The sequence below is a fragment of the Saccopteryx leptura genome, chromosome 1 (assembly GCF_036850995.1).
Source record: "Saccopteryx leptura isolate mSacLep1 chromosome 1, mSacLep1_pri_phased_curated, whole genome shotgun sequence".
Taxonomy (NCBI): domain Eukaryota; kingdom Metazoa; phylum Chordata; class Mammalia; order Chiroptera; family Emballonuridae; genus Saccopteryx; species Saccopteryx leptura.
The window spans coordinates 290,682,788-290,704,015 of NC_089503.1; the positions used below are offsets into that span (position 1 = coordinate 290,682,788).

General features: G+C 36.3%; 1 protein-coding gene across 1 annotated transcript in view; it reads left to right on the forward strand.

The window, feature by feature from the left end:
* LOC136389385 (killer cell lectin-like receptor subfamily F member 1) overlaps positions 1-17,460 on the forward strand; it is a 37,315-nt gene extending 19,855 nt beyond the window's left edge. The window contains exons 4-6 of the mRNA XM_066361189.1: positions 12,510-12,664; positions 14,424-14,536; positions 17,328-17,460. Coding sequence (XP_066217286.1) covers positions 12,510-12,664; positions 14,424-14,536; positions 17,328-17,460 — 401 coding nt within the window. The remainder of the gene's footprint in view (positions 1-12,509; positions 12,665-14,423; positions 14,537-17,327) is intronic.
* Positions 17,461-21,228: the final 3,768 nt, after the last annotated feature.

Here is a 21,228-nt window from a genome sequence, read left to right on the forward strand (position 1 = left end):
AATCTACAGATTCAATATAATTCCTATTAAAATACTAATGACATACTTCAAAGATATAAAACAAATATTTCAAAAACTTATATGGAAGAAAAATAACCCCAAATAGCCTCAGCAATCTTGTCAAAAAACAACAAAGTTGAAGGTATCACATCACCTGATATCTAACTATACTGCAAGGCCATAGTAATCAGAATAACTTGGTACTGACACAAAAACAGGCTTATGGGGCAATGGAAGAGAATAGATAGCACAGAAATAAACCTGTACCTTTATGGTCCATTAATATTTGATAAAGAAGGAAAGAACATTAAGTTAAAGACAATATCTTCAATAAATAGTGTTTGGAGAATTGGACACATGTCAAAAAATGAAATAGACCACCTTCTTACACTACACAAAAGTAAACTCACAAGGGATTAAAGACTTAAATGAAGCCATCAAAATGCTAGAAGAAAACATAGGCAGTAAAATTTCAGTCATTTCTCATGGCAATATTTCTGGCGATAAATCTCAAGCAAAGAAAATGAAGAAAAAAATAAACAATGGGATTACATCAAACTAAAAATCTTTTGCACATCAATGGAAACCATCAACAAAATGAAAAGGCAACTCACCAAATAAGAGAACATATTTGTCAGTGATGCATCTGATAAAGGGTTAATATCCAAAATTTATAAAGAACTTATATAACTCAACACCAACTAGACAAACAACCCAATTAAGACATAAGCAAAGGGCCTGAACAGACACCTTCAAAGAGAACATTCAGATGGCCAATAGACATATGAAAAAACGTCCGATATCACTAATCATCAGAGAAATATAAATTAAAAACACAAAGAGATATCACCTCACATCTGTCAGAATGGCTTTCATCAATAAGTCAACAAACAATAATTAGTGTTGGTGAGGATGTGAAGAATAAGGAGCCCTTGTGCACTGTGGGTGGGAATACAGACTGGTGCAGCCACTGTGGAAAACAGTATGGAGTTTTCTCAAAATATTTAAAATGGAGCTGCACTATGATCCCAGAATTCTACTCTTAAGAATATATCCAAAAAACCTGAAACACTAATTCAAAAGAGGGCCTGGCCAATTTGCTTAGTGGATAGAGCATTGGCTCAGCATGCAGACATCCTGGGTTCAATCCCTGATCAGGACACACATGAGAAGTGACCATCTGCTTCTCTTCTTCTCCCTCTCCCTCTTCTCTCTCTCTCCCTGTCTTGCAGATAGTGGCTTGATTGGTTCGAGTGTGGGCCCTGCGCACTGAGGATAGCTGGGTTGATTTGAGCATCTGCTCCACAGGGGCTTGCCGGGTGGAACCCGGTTGGGATGCATACAGGAGCCTCTCTATCTCTCCTCCTCTCACTTAACAACAATGCACCCCTATATTTATTGTGGCATTATTCACAAGAGCCAAGATCTGAAAACAGCTAAGTACCCAACAGTAGATGAGTGGATAAACATTCTGTGGTACATTTATATAGTGGAATTCTAAATGGCCATAAAAAAGAAGGAAGTTTTATGTTTTGTGACAGCATAGATGGACCAGGAGATTATTCTAATTGAAATAAGCCAGACAGAGAAAAACAAATACCATATGATCTCACTTACATGTGTAATCTAATAAATAAACTGATAAACAAAAGAAACAGACTGGATACCTGGAACAGACTGCCAGCTGTCGGGGGGGGGGGGGTGTTGTGGGTCTAGACTAAAGAAAGTGAAGGGATTAAGCAAAAGAAAGAAATGTGTGTGTGTGTGTATGTATGTATGTATGTGTGTGTGTGTATGTATGTGTGTGTATGTGTGTGTATATGTATGTATGTGTATGTGTGTGTGTATATATATATATATATATATATATACCACATAGACACAGACAACTGCATATTAATGGCCAGAGAGAAAGGTGGGGTAGGGTAAGGTGGGCAAAGGGTGAGAATAAACGGGTCAGAAACAGACTTCATTTGCAGAGATGATCCCATGATGCAGTGTGCTGATATGCTTTGTTGAGTTGTATACTTGAAACCTGTATGGTTTTGTGAACCAATCTCACCCCAATAAATTCAGTGAAAAAACTAGTTAAATTCATATGGATAATCTTTGTCTGAAATTATATGATATCACATTCATTTATGATACTTTAAAATGCTCCTGAACCATTCTTAGGGTAAAATCTATTTGAATGTTGCAGGAGTCTTTCTTCCCTAACAAGGTCTACAGACAAAGTATCTGATTGCTTTATTAAGAGATTTTTCAACTTCGTGAAATATTATTCTTTATTTCCTCACTGGCTGGGTATAGTCAGCAATAGTATTTTAACATTGTATTCTGTCAGGAAGACTTAACTGATTGTGAACTCTGATTTTGAGGAAACAGTGTTAAAGTTTCATTCTGTCTGCCACACATTGAATCTCTCTCCCACATTGCAAATATAAGTAGCATTTACAAATAGAACAAGAGGAAAGCAAAAGGATCAGTACAAATCTACCAGTTTCTAGGCATGCAAAAGAGTAATACTTGGGGGAGGGGGATCATGGACTATTTGAAAGCGATCACCATGACATTCATTTCTATATTCAAACTCTTTCAAAAGATTGTCATAAGAAATGTCCTGGTTTTACTGAAGTATACTTTACATAAAATAAATTGCTTCCATATATAGCCTGTGATTTGAAAGTATTGACAGATGTATAATATACTCAACAAGCCACTTTAATCTCAATACAGAAAATTTTCATCATGCCCTTTGTGGTTTATTCTTCCCTTCATCCCTTGCCTTACATAATCACTGATCAGTTTTATATCATTACAGATTCTTTCACATTTTCTAGAATTTTAATAAATGGAATCATACAGTATGTGTTTTTTTATGTTTGTCTTTAATTTACTCAGCATAATGATTTGGGGGTTCATCCAGGTTGTTGCATGCTATAGTTCATTGCTTTTTGCTGCTGAGTAGTGTTACACTGCAATAGTATAGATGATGGAAATTTGTGTTGTTTCTAGTTTTTGATTATTATAAATAAAACTGCTATGAGCACATGGTTTTTTTTTGTTTGTTTGTTATTTGTATTTTTCTGAAGCTGGAAATGGGGAGAGACAGTGAGACAGACTCCCGCATGTGCCCGACTGGGATCCACCCGGCACGCCCACCAGGGGCGATGCTCTGCCCACCAGGGGGCGATGCTCTGCCCCTCCGGGGCGTTGCTCTGCCGCGACCAGAGCCACTCTAGTGCCTGGGGCAGAGGCCAAGGAGCCATTCCCAGCGCCCGGGCCATCTTTGCTCCAATGCAGCCTTGGCTGCGGGAGGGGAAGAGAGAGACAGAGAGGAAGGAGGGGGTGGTGGGTGGAGAAGCAAATGGGCACTTCTCCTATGTGCCCTGGCCGGGAATCGAACCCGGGACTTCTGCACGCCAGGCAGACACTCTACTGCTGAGCCAACCGGCCAGGGCAGCACATGTTTTTAAGAAAAAAATAAAGTACCAGTTATTTTTATACATTAGATGACACTTCTATACTGTAGTGGTTACTGTTTTGGTACTTACTTGTTTTACTATGTGATCAAGATGTTTTAGGTCATAATTTAAAAATTATGTCAAAAGGTTGTATTGTGAGCTATTTAGATATCACTGTGTCTCATGAAGAAGAGAGTTTCTAATTAACTAACATTCTGCACATCTCTATTCATTCTCCAAGCTGTAGCCATCACGATCTTTCTAAAATGCAGCCCAGTGGCCAGGGCATTCCTGTGGTTAAAACCCTACAATGACTTTCTATAGGTCTTAGAATAAAAGTCTAAGCACTTTAACATATTCTACAATGTCCTCTAAGTCTTGATTTCCTACAATAGCTGTCCAACTTCTCACACACAGAGCTCTTCTTTGTACTAGTCTCTAACAAAACAAACTCTATAAAGTAATAAGAGCCAGCATACTCTCTTAGTTTTCAGTCACTATTTATTTTGATAAAGTTCATCTCTTTTGAATATTTATTTTTCCATTTCATCTTCTTACCCTCTGAACTCTTCTAATATACACACACAGATAAAGTTCAGATTATAAATATTAATGTATAATAAAAATACACATGGTTAATTTAAGTTTTATTTCTTAAATAATTGGAAAATTAAATATAAAGTCATATATATTGGATATTTGCATTTTTATTCTGTAAACTGCCTGTTCATCATCTTTGTCCCCTTTTAAAAAAATTAGTATGCTAACTTTTTCTTATTTATAGGTGCTTATTGTAGAATAAAAGTTAATGTTTTCTCACAAATCAAAACTGCCTTTTAGGTAAAAAATTTACCCCAAACCATTAACTTTTGCACAGTTTAAACACAAAGAATTATAATAAAATATATTTCCAGTCCTTATGTTAACTTTAGATAACTAATAAGCTTTTTCTCATTAAATATTGATGGCCATAAGAGTGGTAGAATACAATATAAATATATATATAGATAACTTATGTGCATGTTCATGATTGCCTTTTCCCTTAAGACTTTAGTCTTCAAATCACATTTCTTCAATGGATCAACAAAGTACTCCTTATTGTGGTAATTTCTGTATTTTTCCTCATACATGTACTCTTCTAGGCTTCTTTTTTTTTTTTTAATAATTTTATTTTTTTAATGGGGTGACATCAATAAATCAGAATACATATATTCAAAGATAACAAGTCCAGGTTATCTTGTCGTTCAATTATGTTGCATACCCACCACCCAAAGTCAGATTGTCCTCTGTCACCTTCTATCTTGTTTTCTTTGTGCCCCTCCCCACCCCCTTTCCCTCTCCCATTCCCCCCTACCCCCCTGTAACCACCACACTCTTATCAATGTCTCTTAGTTTCACTATTATGTCCCACCTACGTATGGAATAATACAGTTCCTGGTTTTTTCTGATTTACTTATTTCGCTTCGTATCATGTTATCAAGATCCCACCATTTTGCTGTAAATGTTCCGATGTCATCATTTCTTATGGCTGAGTAGTATTCCATAGTGTATATGTGCCACATCTTCTTTATCCAGTCATCTATTGATGGGCTTTTTGGTTGTTTCCATGTCCTGGCCACTGTGAACAATGCTGCAATAAACATGGGGCTGCATGTGTCTTTACGTAACAATGTTTCTGAGTTTTTGGGGTATATACCCAGTAGAGGGATTGCTGGGTCATAAGGTAGTTCTATTTTCAGTTTTTTGAGGAACCACCATACTTTCTTCCATAATGGTTGTACTACTTTACATTCCCACCAACAGTGTATGAGGGTTCCTTTTTCTCCACAGCCTCTCCAACATTTGCTATTACCTGTCTTGCTAATGACAGCTAATCGAACAGGTGTGAGGTGGTATCTCATTGCCATTTTGATTTGCATTTCTCTAATAGCTAAAGAAGATGAGCATCTTTTCATATATCTGTTGGCCATTTGTATTTCTTCCTGGGAGAAGTGTCTATTCATATCCTCTTCCCATTTTTTTATTGGATTGTTTGTTTGTTTGTTGTTGAGTTTTATGAGTTCTTTGTAAATTTTGGATATTAGGCCCTTATCTGAGCTGTTGTTTGAAAATATCATTTCCCATTTAGTTGGCTTTCTGTTTATTTTGTTATCAGTTTCTCTTGCTGAGCAAAAACTTCTTAGTCTGATGTAGTCCCATTCATTAATTTTTGCCTTCACTTCTCTTGCCTGTGGAGTCAAATTCATAAAATGCTCTTTAAAACCCAGGTCCATGAGTTGAGTACCTATGTCTTCTTCTATGTACTTAATTGTTTCAGGTCTTATGTTTAGATCTTTGATCCATTTTGAGTTAATTTTTGTACAGGGGGAGAGACTGTAGTCCAGTTTCATTCTTTTGCATGTGGCTTTCCAGTTTTCCCAGCACCATTTATTGAAGAGGCTTTCTTTTCTCCATTGTGTGTTGTTGGCCCCTTTATCAAAAATTATTTGACTATATATATGTGGTTTTATTTCTGGACTTTCTATTCTGTTCCATTGGTCTGAGTGTCTATTTTTCTGCTAATACCATGCTGTTTTGATTGTCGTGGCCCTATAATATAGTTTGAAGTCAGGTATTGTAATGCCCCCAGCTTCATTCTTTTTCTTTAGGATTGCTTTGGCTATTCGGGGTTTTTTATAGTTCCATATAAATCTGAGGATTTTTTGTTCCATTTCTTTAAAAAACGTCATTGGAAGTTTGATGGGAATTGCATTAAATTTGTATATTGCTTTGGGTAATATATCCATCTTGATTATATTTATTTTTCCTAGCCAAGAACAAGGTATATTCTTCCATCTCATTATATCTTTTTCAATTTCCCATAACAGTGGTTTATAGTTTTCATTATATAAGTCCTTTACATTCTTTGTTATGTTTATTTCTAAGTATTTTATTTTTTTTGTTGCAATCGTGAAGGGGATTATTCTTTTGAGTTCCTTCTCAGTTGTTTCATTGTTGGCATATAGAAAGGCTATTGACTTCTGTATGTTAATTTTGTATCCTGCGACCTTACTGTATTGGCTTATTGTTTCTAGTAGTCTTTTTGTGGATTCTTTGGGGTTTTCGATGTATAGGATCATATCATCTGCAAAAAGTGATACCTTTACTTCTTCTTTTCCGATATGGATGCCTTTTATTTCTTTGTCTTGTCTGATTGCTCTGTCTAGAACCTCTAGTACCACATTAAATAAGAGTGGAGAGAGTGGACAACCCTGTCTTGTTCCTGATTTAAGGGGGAAAGCCTTCAGTTTAGTGCCATTTAATATGATATTAGCTGATGGTTTATCATATATGGCCTTTATCATGTTGAGATATTTTCCTTCTATACCCATTTTATTGAGAGTCTTAAACATAAAATTGTGTTGTATTTTATCGAAAGCCTTTTCTGCATCTATTAATAAGATCATGTGGTTTTTGTTCTTTGTTTTGTTGATATGGTGTATTACGTTAACCGTTTTACGTATGTTGAACCATCCTTGAGATTCTGGGATGAATCCCACTTGATCATGATGTATTATTTTTTTAATATGTTGTTGTATTCGATATGCTAGTATTTTGTTTAGTATTTTAGCATCTGTATTCATTAGAGATATTGGTCTGTAGTTTTCTTTTTTTGTGCCATCCTTGCCTGGTTTTGGGATGAGGGTTATGTTGGCCTCATAAAATGTGTTTGGAAGTATTGCTTCTTCTTCAATTTTTTGGAAGACTTTGAGTAGAATAGGAACCAAGTCTTCTTTGAATGTTTGATAAAATTCGCTGGTATAGCCGTCAGGGCCTGGACTTTTATTTTTGGGGAGGTTTTTAATGTTTTTTTCTATTTCTTCTCTACTGATAGGTCTGTTTAGGCTTTCTGCTTCTTCTTGACTCAGTCTAGGAAGGTTGTGTTGTTCTAGGAATTTATCCATTTCTTCTAGGTTGTTGAATTTAGTGGCATAAAGTTTTTCATAGTATTCTACAATAATTCTTTGTATATCTATGGTGTCTGTGGTGATTTCTCCTCTTTCATATTGGATTTTGTTTATATGAGTTCTTTCTCTTTTTTCCTTGGTAAGTCTTGCCAAGGGTTTGTCAATTTTGTTGATCTTTTCAAAGAACCAGCTCCTTGTTCTATTAATTTTTTCTATAGTTTTTCTGTTCTCTAATTCATTTATTTCTGCTCTGATTTTTATTATCTCCTTTCTTCGGCTGGTTTTGGGTTGTCTTTGTTCTTCTTTTTCTAGTTCCTTAAGGTGGGAAGTTAAGTGGTTCACTTGGGCTCTCTCTTGTTTGTTCATATATGCCTGAAGTGATATGAACTTACCTCTTATCACTGCTTTTGCTGCATCCCATAGATTCTGATATGTCATATTGTCATTTTCATTAGTCTGTATATATCTTTTGATCTCTGAACTTATTTCTTCTTTGACCCATTCATTTTTTAAAAGTATGTTGTTTAGTTTCCACATTTTTGTGGGAATTTTTTCCTCCTTTTTGCAGTTGAATTCTAGTTTCAAGGCTTTATGATCAGAAAATATGCTTGGTACAACTTCAATTTTTCTGAATTTGCTGATGTTGTTTTTGTGGCCCAACATATGGTCAATTCTTGAGAATGACCCATGTACACTGGAGAAAAATGTATACTCAGTCACTTTGGGATGAAATGTCCTGTAGATGTCTATCATATCCAGGTGCTCTAGTGTTTTGTTTAAGGCCACTATGTCTTTGTTGATTCTCTGCTTGGATGACTGATCTAGAGCCGTCAGCAGTGTATTGAGGTCTCCAAGTATGATTGTGTTTTTGTCAGTTTTTGTTTTAAGATCAATAAGTAGCTGTCTTATATATTTTGGTGCTCCTTGGTTTGGTGCATATATATTAAAATTGTTGTTTTCTTGATTCAGTGTCCCCTTAGCCATTATGAAATGGCCATTTTTGTCTCTGAGTACTTTTCCTGTTTTGTAGTCAGCATTATCCGATATGAGTATTGCTACACCTGCTTTTTTTTGGATGTTATTTGCTTGGAGTATTGTTTTTGAGCCTTTCACTTTGAATTTGTTTTTATCCTTGTTACTTAGATGAGTTTCCTGTAGGCAGCATACAGTTGGATTTTCTTTTTTAATCCATTCTGCTACTCTGTGTCTTTTTATTGGTGAGTTTAATCCGTTTACATTTAGTGTAATTATTGATACTTGTGAGTTCCCTATTGCCATTTTATATCTTGCTTTCTGTTAGTTTTGTGTCTGATTGGAGAACCCCCTTTAGTAATTCCTGGAGTGGGGGTTTTCTGATGATAAATTCCCTCATCTTTTCTGTATCTGTGAATGTTTTTATTTCTCCTTCATATTTGAAGGACAGCTTTGATGGGTATAGTATTCGTGGCTGAAAGTTCCTCTCTTTCAGGACTTTAAATATTGGGGTCCACTCTCTTCTAGCTTGTAGAGTTTCTGCTGAGAAATCTGATGATAATCTAATGGGCCTTCCTTTATATGTTGTATTCTTCTTTTCCCTGGCTGCCTTGAGAATTTTTTCTTTGCTGTTGGTTTATGTCAATTTCATTATGATATGCCTTGGAGTAGGTTTGTTGGGGTTAAGAAAACTCGGAGTTCTGTCATAATCAGGAGGGCTTTCCGCCCACTCAAAGACCTCTGGCTCTGCCACTCTGTCCGGTAACACAGGCGGGCGCCCACTTCCGGGGTGCTTGGAGGAAACTCTCACTCACTGTCTGCGCGCGCAGACTAGGATATCCAGCCAGCAGTCTCACACTCTGAGTTAAACCCCCAACCGCAGGGAAAAGTTGCAGCATTGGAATTGAGTCTCGCTCTGTCCCCGTGCGCGGCTTTTGCAAGGCGCTGGGGTGGCCCGAGATTCCGCTTTGGCCCACAAAAGGCCCCTGACTCTGCCCCTCTGTGCAATAACACGGGCGCGCACTGCCGAGGCTTTTGGAGGAATCTCTCATTCACTATCTGCGCTCGCAGACCAGGATATGAGGCCGGCCGTGTTTCCCTCTGAGTGAAACCCCCTCCAGCATGGAAAATCTCCCCCGTTGGAATTAGTTCTCACTCCCTCCAGTGCGCAGCTTTCCCAGGGCACTGGGGCTGCCCAGAGACTCTGCCCTCGGCCCACAGAAAGGCCTCTGACCCTGCCTCTCCGTGGGGCAACACCGGCACCCACTCTCGGAGCCTAGGAAGAAATCTCTCACCCACTAACTGCGCGCACGCCGACCAGGAGACCGGGTAAAATGGCCGCCCCGCTTGTCTTTCTTTGTTTGGGTTTGGCACGAGTGTTAGCTTGTATTGCCCGGGTTGCCACAGTATCAGTTTTTCCTCGGCTTGGATCTCCGTGCCACAGCCTGGTTCGGCCGTTTGTGCCGCGACCTGGATCTATTCACCCCCTTTGCCTGCCTCAGTTTCTATATTCACAGTTACCAGAGAAAGCCGCCCTGTTTAGGTTAGTGAGGAAGGCGGAGCATTTCTTACTCCCTATTTCCTTCGGGGTTTGGTTATATATTTAGCCAATTTTTCACTCGACCATACCTTTGGGTGTATTGCGAAGCATCTGGAGGCTCCAAGTATAGGTTTTTCTGTTTCTGGTTGAAGATCTTGTTGAGTTTTGGGGGAGATTTATCGGTATCGCTTCCTACCCCGCCATTACTCTGACGTCATCTCTTTTCTAGGCTTCTCTTCACCACTTGGAGGCCTTCCTTTGATGGTTTTTTAGTACTATAGCACTCAAGAATTATTTGTTGGCCTGGCTGGTTTGCTCAGTGGTAGAAAATCAGCCCAGTGTGTGGAAGTCCTGGGTTCAATTCCCAGCCAGGGCACACAGGAGAAGCGCCTATCTGCTTCTCCAACCCCTCCCTATCTCCTTTCTCTCTATCTCTCTCTTCCTCTCCCACAGCCAAGGCTCCATTGGAGCAAAGTTGGCCCAGGCGCTGAGGATGGCTCTGTGGTCCCCACCTCAGGCACTAGAATGGCTCCAGTTGTAATGGAGCAACACCCTAAATGGGCAGAGCATCACCCCCTAGTGGGCTTGTCGGGTAGATCCAGGTAGAGTGCATGTGGGAGTCTATCTCTCTGCCTCCCCGCATCTCACTTCAGAAAAATACAAAAAAAAATTTTTTTGTTGACCACTTTCATCATCTTATTTTTGGCATATTAATAGTTTCCCACACTGTAAATAACTATAATTTTTGATAGGTTGATTTTTTTATTTTTACTGTACTGGAAGAAACCTGCTCTTCTTTATTGCTTTGGTATGTGACTTTCAGGCAAATAAAAAAAGAGTGATGTGAATAATTCATGTATTATTTAGAAGCTAAATGCTACCATCACAAAGGGCATATTACAGTAAACCTCTGAATAAGCACGAGAGCTTAAAGTCATTTATTTTTGTCAATAATTTATAATATTGAATTTTATCATAACTAAAATTTTTCTCCATTGTATTGTTGGGTATTTTTTTGGCCAATGCAGATAAAGCCTAATTTATTAAAAACATTATTTCAATGACCACTTTATTGTTATTATTTTAAAATGCCTTTGGAAGAGGGTTATAAAGAATCAGGATAGTTTGTTCATTCAAAACAGTAACTTAATTTGTGATAGTATCCCAAAATAATATGATTTCTTATACTGTCTTTCAACAAGCTCCCATAGGTCTAATGGTAAAAACTAACTTTTGTATAGGGTTTATATAGTTTACTATGTTTTCAAGTTTACTTCATTTAATATAAGCATATAAGTTTATTTTCAAATTTATAGATACTGTATTTTAAAAATTATATGCAACATTTTAGATATATAAAAATTTAAATATAATACAATCAATACTTACATACCTACTCTTCAGCTTAAAATAAAAAAACAAATTAGTTCAATTGAAACTTGTGTGTATTCATTTCTGAATATAGGTTTATTTTAATATTATTTCAAACTTTTTCTTTTTTTCCCCCAAAGAACTCTGCCTTCTATTCTTTATTTTTTTAAAAATTGTGTTTATTAGGGTGACATTGGTTAATAAAATTGTATAGCTTTCAGGTGTACAATTCTATAATGCATCATCTGTGTGTTGTATTGTGTGTTCAACACCCCAAGTCATCTCATTCCATCACCATTTATCCCCCTATACCTTCTTCTACCTCCTCACCCCCTTTCCCTCTGGTTATCACCATATTGTTGTCTGTGTCTATGAACTTTATTTTCTTTGCTTAATTTCTTCACCTTTTTATCAACGCCCCAACTGCCTTCTCCTCTGGCAGCTGTCAGTCTGTCCTCTGTATCTATGAGTCTGCTTCTATTTTTGTTTGTTAGGTTACTTTGGTCATTAGATTCCACATATAAATGAAACCATATGGTAATTGTTTTCTTCTAACTGGCTTATTTCACTTAGCAGAATACCCTCCACATCCATCCTGGATCCTTACTGAAATAAGTATGGTGGCCATTGAGGAATAAACATATTAAGATCGTGTTGAACAATTTGTTTTATAGAGTTGCTAATACAGTGTGTTATGAGATACATTCTTCTGCATTAAAAGCAGACTCTGAACATGACTTCTTTATCCACAGCAGTTTTCTTCTCATGCCCTTTAGGCTCTCTGTTTTATTTTAAATTTTCCATTGTCCTATCAGTTATTAGTTAGACGACCTTCTATTAGTAAGTCATTTAACATTTAGTTTCCCAGTTTACCCTTAACTTTAACCTTAATCTCGAAATCTTTATTTACAAAATCAGGAACATGAAGTTAATCATTTTATGGATTTTCTAAGTTTCTTGTAAGGGAAAACATTTTATATATTCATGTGCATAAAGACTTCAGAAGATTATTTGACATATAATAATAAATAATAACTATGAATATTTCTTGCACTTATTTTGTCTAGAGACTATTAATCAGTAGAGGTAGAGTTTATTTCTTAAAAGTGAGACTACTTACTTTTAAGGAAACAATTTATAAAATTAGTGCAAAAATTGTTTTTTGATATTAAAACATTGTTCTCGTTCTTATTTCTTCTTATTTTTTCATTTCAGCAAACCTGAGACTAAACTTATGCCCTAATGACTGGGTTCAGGAGAAAGGGAAATGTTATAACTTTTTAAAAACTTTTAAATCATGGGTTGATAGCCAAAAATCTTGTTTAAAAATGAAGTCACATCTCTTGATGATCCAAGACAAGGCTGAACTGGTAAGATCTAATTTGCAATGAAAACTAACCCTTTCAGAAGCAGGAGAATTGCCTGACCTTGGTGGTACAGTGGATAAAGTGTCAACCTGGAACCCTGAAGTCATGAGTTCAAAGCCCTACGCTTGTCCTGTCAAGGCACATATGAGAAGCAACTACTATGAGTTGATACTTCCCGCTTCTCCCACCTCACTGTCTGTTTCTCTCTCTCTTCTCTCCCTAAAAACCATAAAGTAAAATCTAAGAAAAAAATCATAATAAAAAGGAATTGGGAGAAATATGTACATTTTATAATCCAAGGATTATACTACTACTACTAATTTGCCATTTATTGAATTCCTGTCATATAGCAGGCACTGTGGTAGGCACATTACAAATGTTATATAACTTAGTGCTCACAATAACCTAACCTAACGACATAGGCAGTATTTTCCCCATTTTCATAAAAAGAATCTGAAGAACTTTTTTTTTCTTGTGACAGAGAGGGAGAGACAGAAAGAGGGACAGATAGGGACAGACAGACAGGAAGGGAGAGAGATGAGAAACATCAATTCTTTGTTGTGACTCCTAGTTGTTCATTGATTGCTTTCTCATATATGCCCTAACTGGGGGTCTACAGCAGAGCAAGTGACCCCTTGCTCAAGCCAGCAGCATTAGGCTCAAGCCAGCAACCATGGGGTCATATCTATAATCCCATATTCAAGCCAGTGACCCCATGCTCAAGGTGGCAACCTCAGGGTTTCGAACCTGGGTCCTCCACATCCCAGTCTGATGCTCTATCCACTGCGTCACTGCCTGGTCATGTGAATCTGCAGAATTTGACAGGTTGTATATTTCATTCTCTAAGTAAATTGCAAAGCTAGGATATCCATGCCATCCTTTCACACTACCTCTTGGAGAGAAAAAGCTCTTTGAGGTACTTAGCAAAAGTATTACCAATATTTGTCAATATCCTTAGTAGCTTGGGTAGGAAATACAGGCTCTTTTATTTTATTTGTGTAAAGTTTCACTAGGCCCCACTTTTCTATAAGACAGCACATTGGTAGACAAAGCAATCCATGAGTAGTTGTTGCACTTTTAGGTAGACTTGTTCATTACTAGTTTTTTTTTTTTTTTTTTTTCATTTTTCTGAAGCTGGAAACAGGGAGAGACAGTCAGACAGACTCCCGCATGCGCCCGACCGGAATCCACCCGGCACGCCCACCATGGGGCGATGCTCTGCCCACCAGGGGGCGATGCTCTGCCCATCCTGGGCGTCGCCATGTTGCGACCAGAGCCACTCTAGCGCCTGAGGCAGAGGCCACAGAGCCATCCCCAGCGCCCGGGACATCTTTGCTCCAATGGAGCCTTGGCTGCGGGAGGGGAAGAGAGAGACAGAGAGGAAAGCGCGGCGGAGGGGTGGAAAATGGGCGCTTCTCCTATGTGCCCTGGCCGGGAATCGAACCCGGGTCCTCCGCACGCTAGGCCAACGCTCTACCGCTGAGCCAACCGGCCAGGGCTCATTACTAGTTTTTGTTTCACATTCTCTTGATGAATTCTCTTAAGCAGAATGTGCGTTCACACATGTATGCAAGAGTCATGTATTTTGAATGTCTTTCTATATTGATTTCCTCCTCTAAATATATAGAAAACCTCTTCAACCTTCTTAAGCTTTTCCTAATTAGGGAGATAAATATCAAAACCTTTTAAAGTCTGGAAAAAGTAGAAGAGGCTATTTAAATAGGTATAACTCAGTTAAATTCCTCTGGATCCTTTTTCACAGGATTTCATACAAACTAGTATACAAGATGGAATCTACTTTTGGATTGGACTGAACATCACATATCCACAAATGACATGGACCTGGCTGGATGGCACGCCATTGAATCCACAGTTGTGAGTGTTTAGCATTTGAATACAATTGGATAAATACAAGAGCTCAGCAGCCAATCCCAATTCCTGCGGGGAACTTTTTGAAACTCTAGACAGCCAATTGGTTCTTCAGATTGAGGACTTTGATCTTTGTTAATGTGTGCTCAGGAAATTTTCCTTAGACAAATGAAGATTTCTAAGCTAACTTATTTTCATAGTTGGACTTTGTTTTTGATTACCTATAATGCTACAGGTAGAAGTAGAAAATTGTAGTCAATATAAAATTCTCTAAATTTAAGTGCTTATGAAATGTTCTTTAAAGGTTTTATTTTGTTTATTAGAAGGATTCTAATTATTAGGGAATATTAAGTAATAAGTTATACATAATATGAGAGGTCATTGACTCTTTTAAAATTCTTTTACCCCAATAAGCAATATCTATATCCACTTTTATGTACCTCATTCATTTCAGCTTACATTCCATAAGTAGAGAACACTGAATCTTTGGAGATTATGCACCAATCCCCCCAAAACACAGGCATAAGGTCAAGGGATGGAGATTCAAGGTGAAGTCTTCTAATTTCAGTATCAAGGTTTTGGATATCATCAAAAGTTAATTAAACTTCTTGATTAAAAATTTAATTTTTATTTTTAAAATAAAAGGTTTGCTTTTTGTAGCTTTCAGAGAGATTTAAATTTTATAAAAGAAGATAAGAAAGCACATAGATGTTTTGGAGTGATATAGCAGGCACCCCGGGCTGGCTGAAGGGTAGCATAAAATACTCTGAAATAGAAAGTCATTCTTTAAATGAATATTTTTACCCAGAAACCATTTATTATATTTCTCTTTAAAATTTACACTTTATACCCATGCCATACTCTCTGTATACCACACACACTAAATTAATTTAAACATTTTATCTATAATTATTTCTAATAGAAAACTATAACCATATTGTTAGAGTTATGTTCCTTCAACCTAAGTGCAAACTTGCTTTAAATTATTAATTTATAATCTGGTTTTTAAAATTGACAATATTTTACCTTATGGCTTATTTGTCTAAGACTCAAAAAAGAGAACTAAAAGGGGAAGTTTTTTTCTTTTGTGTTAAGAGTGAAGGATTTGAGTGTACCTGTATGTACATAGAGAAATTCTCTTGTTGAGTGTCTTTGTGAGTTTAAAATTTTAAAAAGGCAAGAGGTTTCTCTCCCCTAATATTCTCTCAAACTCCTACTTCTTCTTCCAATCCTGCTTGGGGTTACTGTTGCCATCTTCAGCATGTAAAGTCTAGATATACCAAAGAATATTCTTTCTAAGGATCACTTGCAGACCCAAGGAGCCTCATTATACACAATCAGTGTGAGAAGATTTTTGAAAGATGTGACATTTGGGATTTAGGTCTGGAAGGTAAAGAGGTTAATAGTCTGACTTATTTTACAGAAAATTTCTTTAATATTTTTTTGAAAACCATGCATATTTTTGGATGTGTTGATATTTCTAAATCATAAAATGATAAATATTATTATATTGTACGTTGTAGAGGTGGTATCATTCAATTGTTACAGATATTCAAAAAGTTTGAATTGGAAATTTTAGAGTAGCAAAATGAATTTTTCTCCAAAAAATGGCAGGAATGTTTGAGCTATGATAACAAAATACCACATTGTAGATAGTGTATGAACAACAAAAATATATTTCTCACAGGTCCAGTGGGTGGAATTCTTCGGTCAAGGTGCAATCATGGTCATGTTTTGATGATAACCTTCTTCCTAGTGTATAGCTACAATAGATCCTTCTCACCATATCTTTATATGGTAGAAGGAATTAAGGATCTCTCTAGGGCAGTGATGGGCAATTATTTGAGCTTGGTGTGTCAAAATTCGTCAAAAAACCAAGCATAACTCAGGTGGTGTGTCACTTCGAGAAAAACGGCCTAACCAGAAGTCCCAGAACTAGACGCTCTGTGCCAGAGTTCTGTTGTTTTGGCCTACAGCCCTCCGGCACAGAGTGTCTACACTACAGCAAATGTTTTATCCTCAGCTACTGCACCTGGCCGTGCAGGAGCTGAGGATGAAACGTCCTTCTCGGCCTGCGGCCCCATACTTCTCTGGTATGCGACTGCATGCGGCCACATGTCATTGAAAATGGCTACGCGTGTCAGTGCTGACACGCGTGTCATAGGTTTGCCATCACAGCTCTAGAGGCTCTTTGAACAAATTCCATTCATAAGACATTCATCCTAATGACTTAATCACTGCCCCAAAGCCTTATTTCTTGATACTATAACATTGAGTGTATTAGGATTTTAACATATAAATTTGGGGTAACACATACATTCAGACCATAGCACACAGCCTTAGAAACAGAACTTTGTATTCGTCTTATGTATGATAAAATGAACAATCTTCCTCCAAATTTTACAAGTTATATTGGCATAGTCATTATAGCCAGTGTATACCCTTATAAATTAAGCCCTCTTGAAAGCCCCACTTCTTAATACCATTGTATTTAGGGGTTAAAACATTCAGACAATAGCAATCCTTCACAGATCTCTATTTTCATATGATCATATGGCATTGAGAAACCAGAATTTCTTATTCACATTTTTATTCCATGCAATATTCCTATTTATGAATGACCATTTTGATTAAAAAGCTATTTGTAACAATTTCTTCATTCTACAAGTCATTGTTTATTGTGCATTTCTTGTCTGAATATTACAGTGTCTTAGATATCTAGCTTGGAGAGTAGTACATTATTTCTATGAAGAGAGAAAACACACAAAATGTATACCATTGTGCTTTTCCCCTACAGATTTCATGTCACGGGCAAGGTTGAGGACAAGGCTTGTGCTATGATAACAAAAAAGGGTGTTTTTTCTGAAAAATGTCACACTCATAGCTACTGGATTTGTCAAGATGCAATTTCTTCAGACAATGACCTCTAAATTGATCACAGGTATCTTTCCCATTAAAATATTTTTATAAATGTTCTTTATTTACACATTTTTTGTAGAAACACTTTGTTTCTACAAAACTGAGTCTTTAGTTCAACCTGATCACTCACACTATATTTCCATAGTCATTTTCCATTCATGAAGTGGCTATTTCAGACAGAAACTTTCCTTTTATCTCCTCAAAAATTCTCTGCTTACACCTCTCAATCACCATTAACAGAGAAGCTTGAGTTGTTTGTTTGTTTCTTTCCTTTTTATTTTATTTTTTAAAGAGATGACATCAGATGATATTTTCCTGAACTTTCTACCATGGAGTCTACACATTTGTCTCCATCTCATTACTTTTTCTTTTCTTCCTAACACCAAAGAAGCAGTATCTCTCTGTCTAAATCCAATCTCCAAGTTTATAGTCAGGATTACATCAATTTTAATTTTTTTAAAATCCCTTCCTTGATTACTTCCTCTCTAACCTCACTTCTTATGTTTCCTTTTCTATCAGCAACTAAACATGCAAGAACAAAAAGAAAACTTTCCCTCAACCACATGTGGCTTCTAGTTTCTGTCCATTTTTTCCCCTGCTTCTTATAAGTCAAACTTCTTAAAAATTGTTGATGTTCCCTTTTTTCTCTTTCTACCACCCACTTTAGTTCTAAAATTTGGCCTCTGCTTTTCCTAGTATTTCACTAAAGTGTTCTTATAATATCACCAATAACTTTCTTCTGGCTAAATAAAATGAGAAATTTTTATCTTTCATTTTAACTATCAAGTTTGCTTATTATTGACCTACCCTTTGTTATAGAAATATTCTCTAACTGAGATTTATGACACCAAATTGTATTGAACTTCAGTCTACTTCTTTAGCCATTTCTTCTCAGTCTTTCTTGCAGTGTTTCTATCTTCTTCTGAACTCTTAAATACTGCTGTTCCTCAGAATTTGTGTGGATTGTCTATAATACACAATTCTTGGCTGAATTCATCCACTGTATAATTTCAATTGCCATCAATTTATTGATAACTCATAAATTTTAATTCTAGCTTAGACCATATTATAGTGGATTACCCATTGGGCATCTCTTTTTGAATATCTCAAGACCCCTCAATCCTCATATTTAAAAAATTAAACTCACTCAATTAATAACAGGAATATGCCCACATTATTCTAAGCCAGAGTCCTTGGAGTTAATCATGACCTCTTTCATTTTTTTTCACCTTCAATACTCAAACACTAATTTAAGGTCTGTTAATTTTACTACATAAATATTTCTGGAACTCATCTACATATCTTCATACCCAGTCTATCATCCTGGATAACTGCAGTAATCTTTTGGTTTGCTTCTAGTTTTGTCTGCCAAAGTCCATTCTTCATATTATGACATAGTGACTCTCTAAACTTCATATAAGAGCACATTACTCACTACTTGATTCCTTTTAGTGGCTCATTATTATGTAAATATTTTTTCTGTTTTTATCAGACTCTTTTTTCTCTGCTTCTCTTTATTCCTTTACCACTTTCATGTGTGTAATGATGTCGACACACTAAACTGGGTTCAGTTCCTCAACTGTATCATGCATTCTTAGGCTTCTAATCTAATCACATGTTGTTTGCCTCAGTTTAATAAATAACATTTTCCCTTTCTTACTCACCTTTTAAATTTTTTCTTATTTTTCAGGTGGCTAGTTAAGTGTCACTTGGAGGAAAATACTTCCTTGCCCATTCTCCACTCCAGACTAAATTATATGGTTTTGGTATATATTTTCATAGCTCCCTGTACTTATCTAATCTTAACAGCTAGTACGCTCTTTCTTAACCATTGTTTAACTAATTGTTTCTTAATGCACTGTAACCTATATAAGGTCAATAACCCTTACTATTGTTTGGAACAATGATGTAAAATAAATGATAAACAAGTACCTTAATTATTGAGTATATTTTTATAACGTGTTTTATGAGTTCCATAGCCCAACTTTTGTTTTGCAGATCTTTTCCTAGTGTAGATAAGCATAACTTACATGTAGAGAAGATAAATCACTTTGTTGTTTTTTTTTAAAAGAAAGTTCATTATTGGCCCTAGATAGTTGGCTCAGTGGTAGAGCATTCGCCACCCCCGTGTGGAAGTCCTGGGTTCAATTCCCACACAGGAGAAGCAACCATCTGCTTCTCTACCCCTTTTCCTTCTCCTCCCTACCCATTTTTTTTCTCTCTCTCTCCCCTTTACCTTAGCCATGGCTCCATGGGCTCCAGTGAGTTGGCTCTGGGTCCTGAGGATGGCTCAGTGGCCTCCTGCCTAAGATGCTAAAAGTAGCTCAGGTTGCTGAGCAATGGGACCAATGCCCGCAGATGGGCAGAGCATCGCCCCGAGTGGATTCCGGTCCCGGTGCATGAGTCAGTCTTTCTCTCTGCCTCTCCTGCTCTCACTTAATTTAAAAAAAAGAAAAAGAAGAAAGGCCAATGTTAAATTTACATGTGCTAATAAATAAAATCTTCCAGATTTGTTGTTCGTTTTTGTTTTTAACCTAAGACTACACTGTGACCTAGATCAGAGACATAATCACATTAAGGTTTGTTAATTAAATTTAAGTTTACCAACAGGAAATCTACTTTAAAACCTTAGATCCACTAAGAGTGAGACTTAAAGGATATACCAGAATTAATATATATGATATATATATATTTCAAATACATTTGTGTGAACAGAAGTAATTACAATCTATAGAAATGAAATAGAAAAGCTTCAGCTCACATAAAAGAAATTAAACACAAGAAACATAAAACCATGTTTATTTAGTATGTGTACTATTTTATTAATGTGAACATTTAAGTATTGTGCAAAAAATGATTGGAGAGAATTTACAATTGAGGGGCAAGAAAAAGTAACAAAAAATTCAGTTATCTCAAGATTTCTAATATTCAAAGCAAAGTTAGCAATGCTCTTTGAAGCACTATATTCAAAACAGTCTGACAGCTGTCAGAAAAGAGGGGTATTGGGGAGCTGGGTGAAAAAAGGTGACAAGATTAAGCAATGACACATAGACATGACAAGAGTGTGGTGATAGCCAAGGAGAAAGAAGGATGGGGGAAGTGGAAGTGATCAAAAAGGGGGAAATGGGGAAAACAGGAGACTTAACTTTGAGCAATGAGCACATCATGCAGTATACAGATGATGTTTTAGTGAACTGTGCACTTAAATCCTATAAGTTTTATACACCAATGTCACCCCAATAAATTTAATTTAAAAAGCATTTAAATATTTAAATATTAAAACATTTAAAAACAATTTAAATAATTATTCTGGCTGCATTTCTTTTTTCTTTTTATTTGAAGATTATTCATAAAATAGTATTTTCCATTAAATTCTAAAAATTGTGCTTGTACATAGAGAGATGTATTTCCTGTAAACTCCTGATATAAGAATTCTAAAAATTACTGTGAATTTAATTAGCTATGCCTAAAAGTCCTAATAAAAATCAAAGCTTGCTTTATTTCTATTATGTATATATCTATATCTATATTTATATCTATATCTATATCTATCTATCTATATAATCTATATCTAATCTATATCTATATGTCTATATCTATATATCTATATCTATATATATCTATATATCTATGTCTATATCATCTATATCTATATCTATATCTATATATCTGAATTTCATTTAGGAGCCATGTTAAGAGCTAGAAAGTCACCAAACATAGCCACACAAATGGAAGACTCGTGCTTTTAACAGTTCAAAATGGCGTAGGTAAGTGCACTG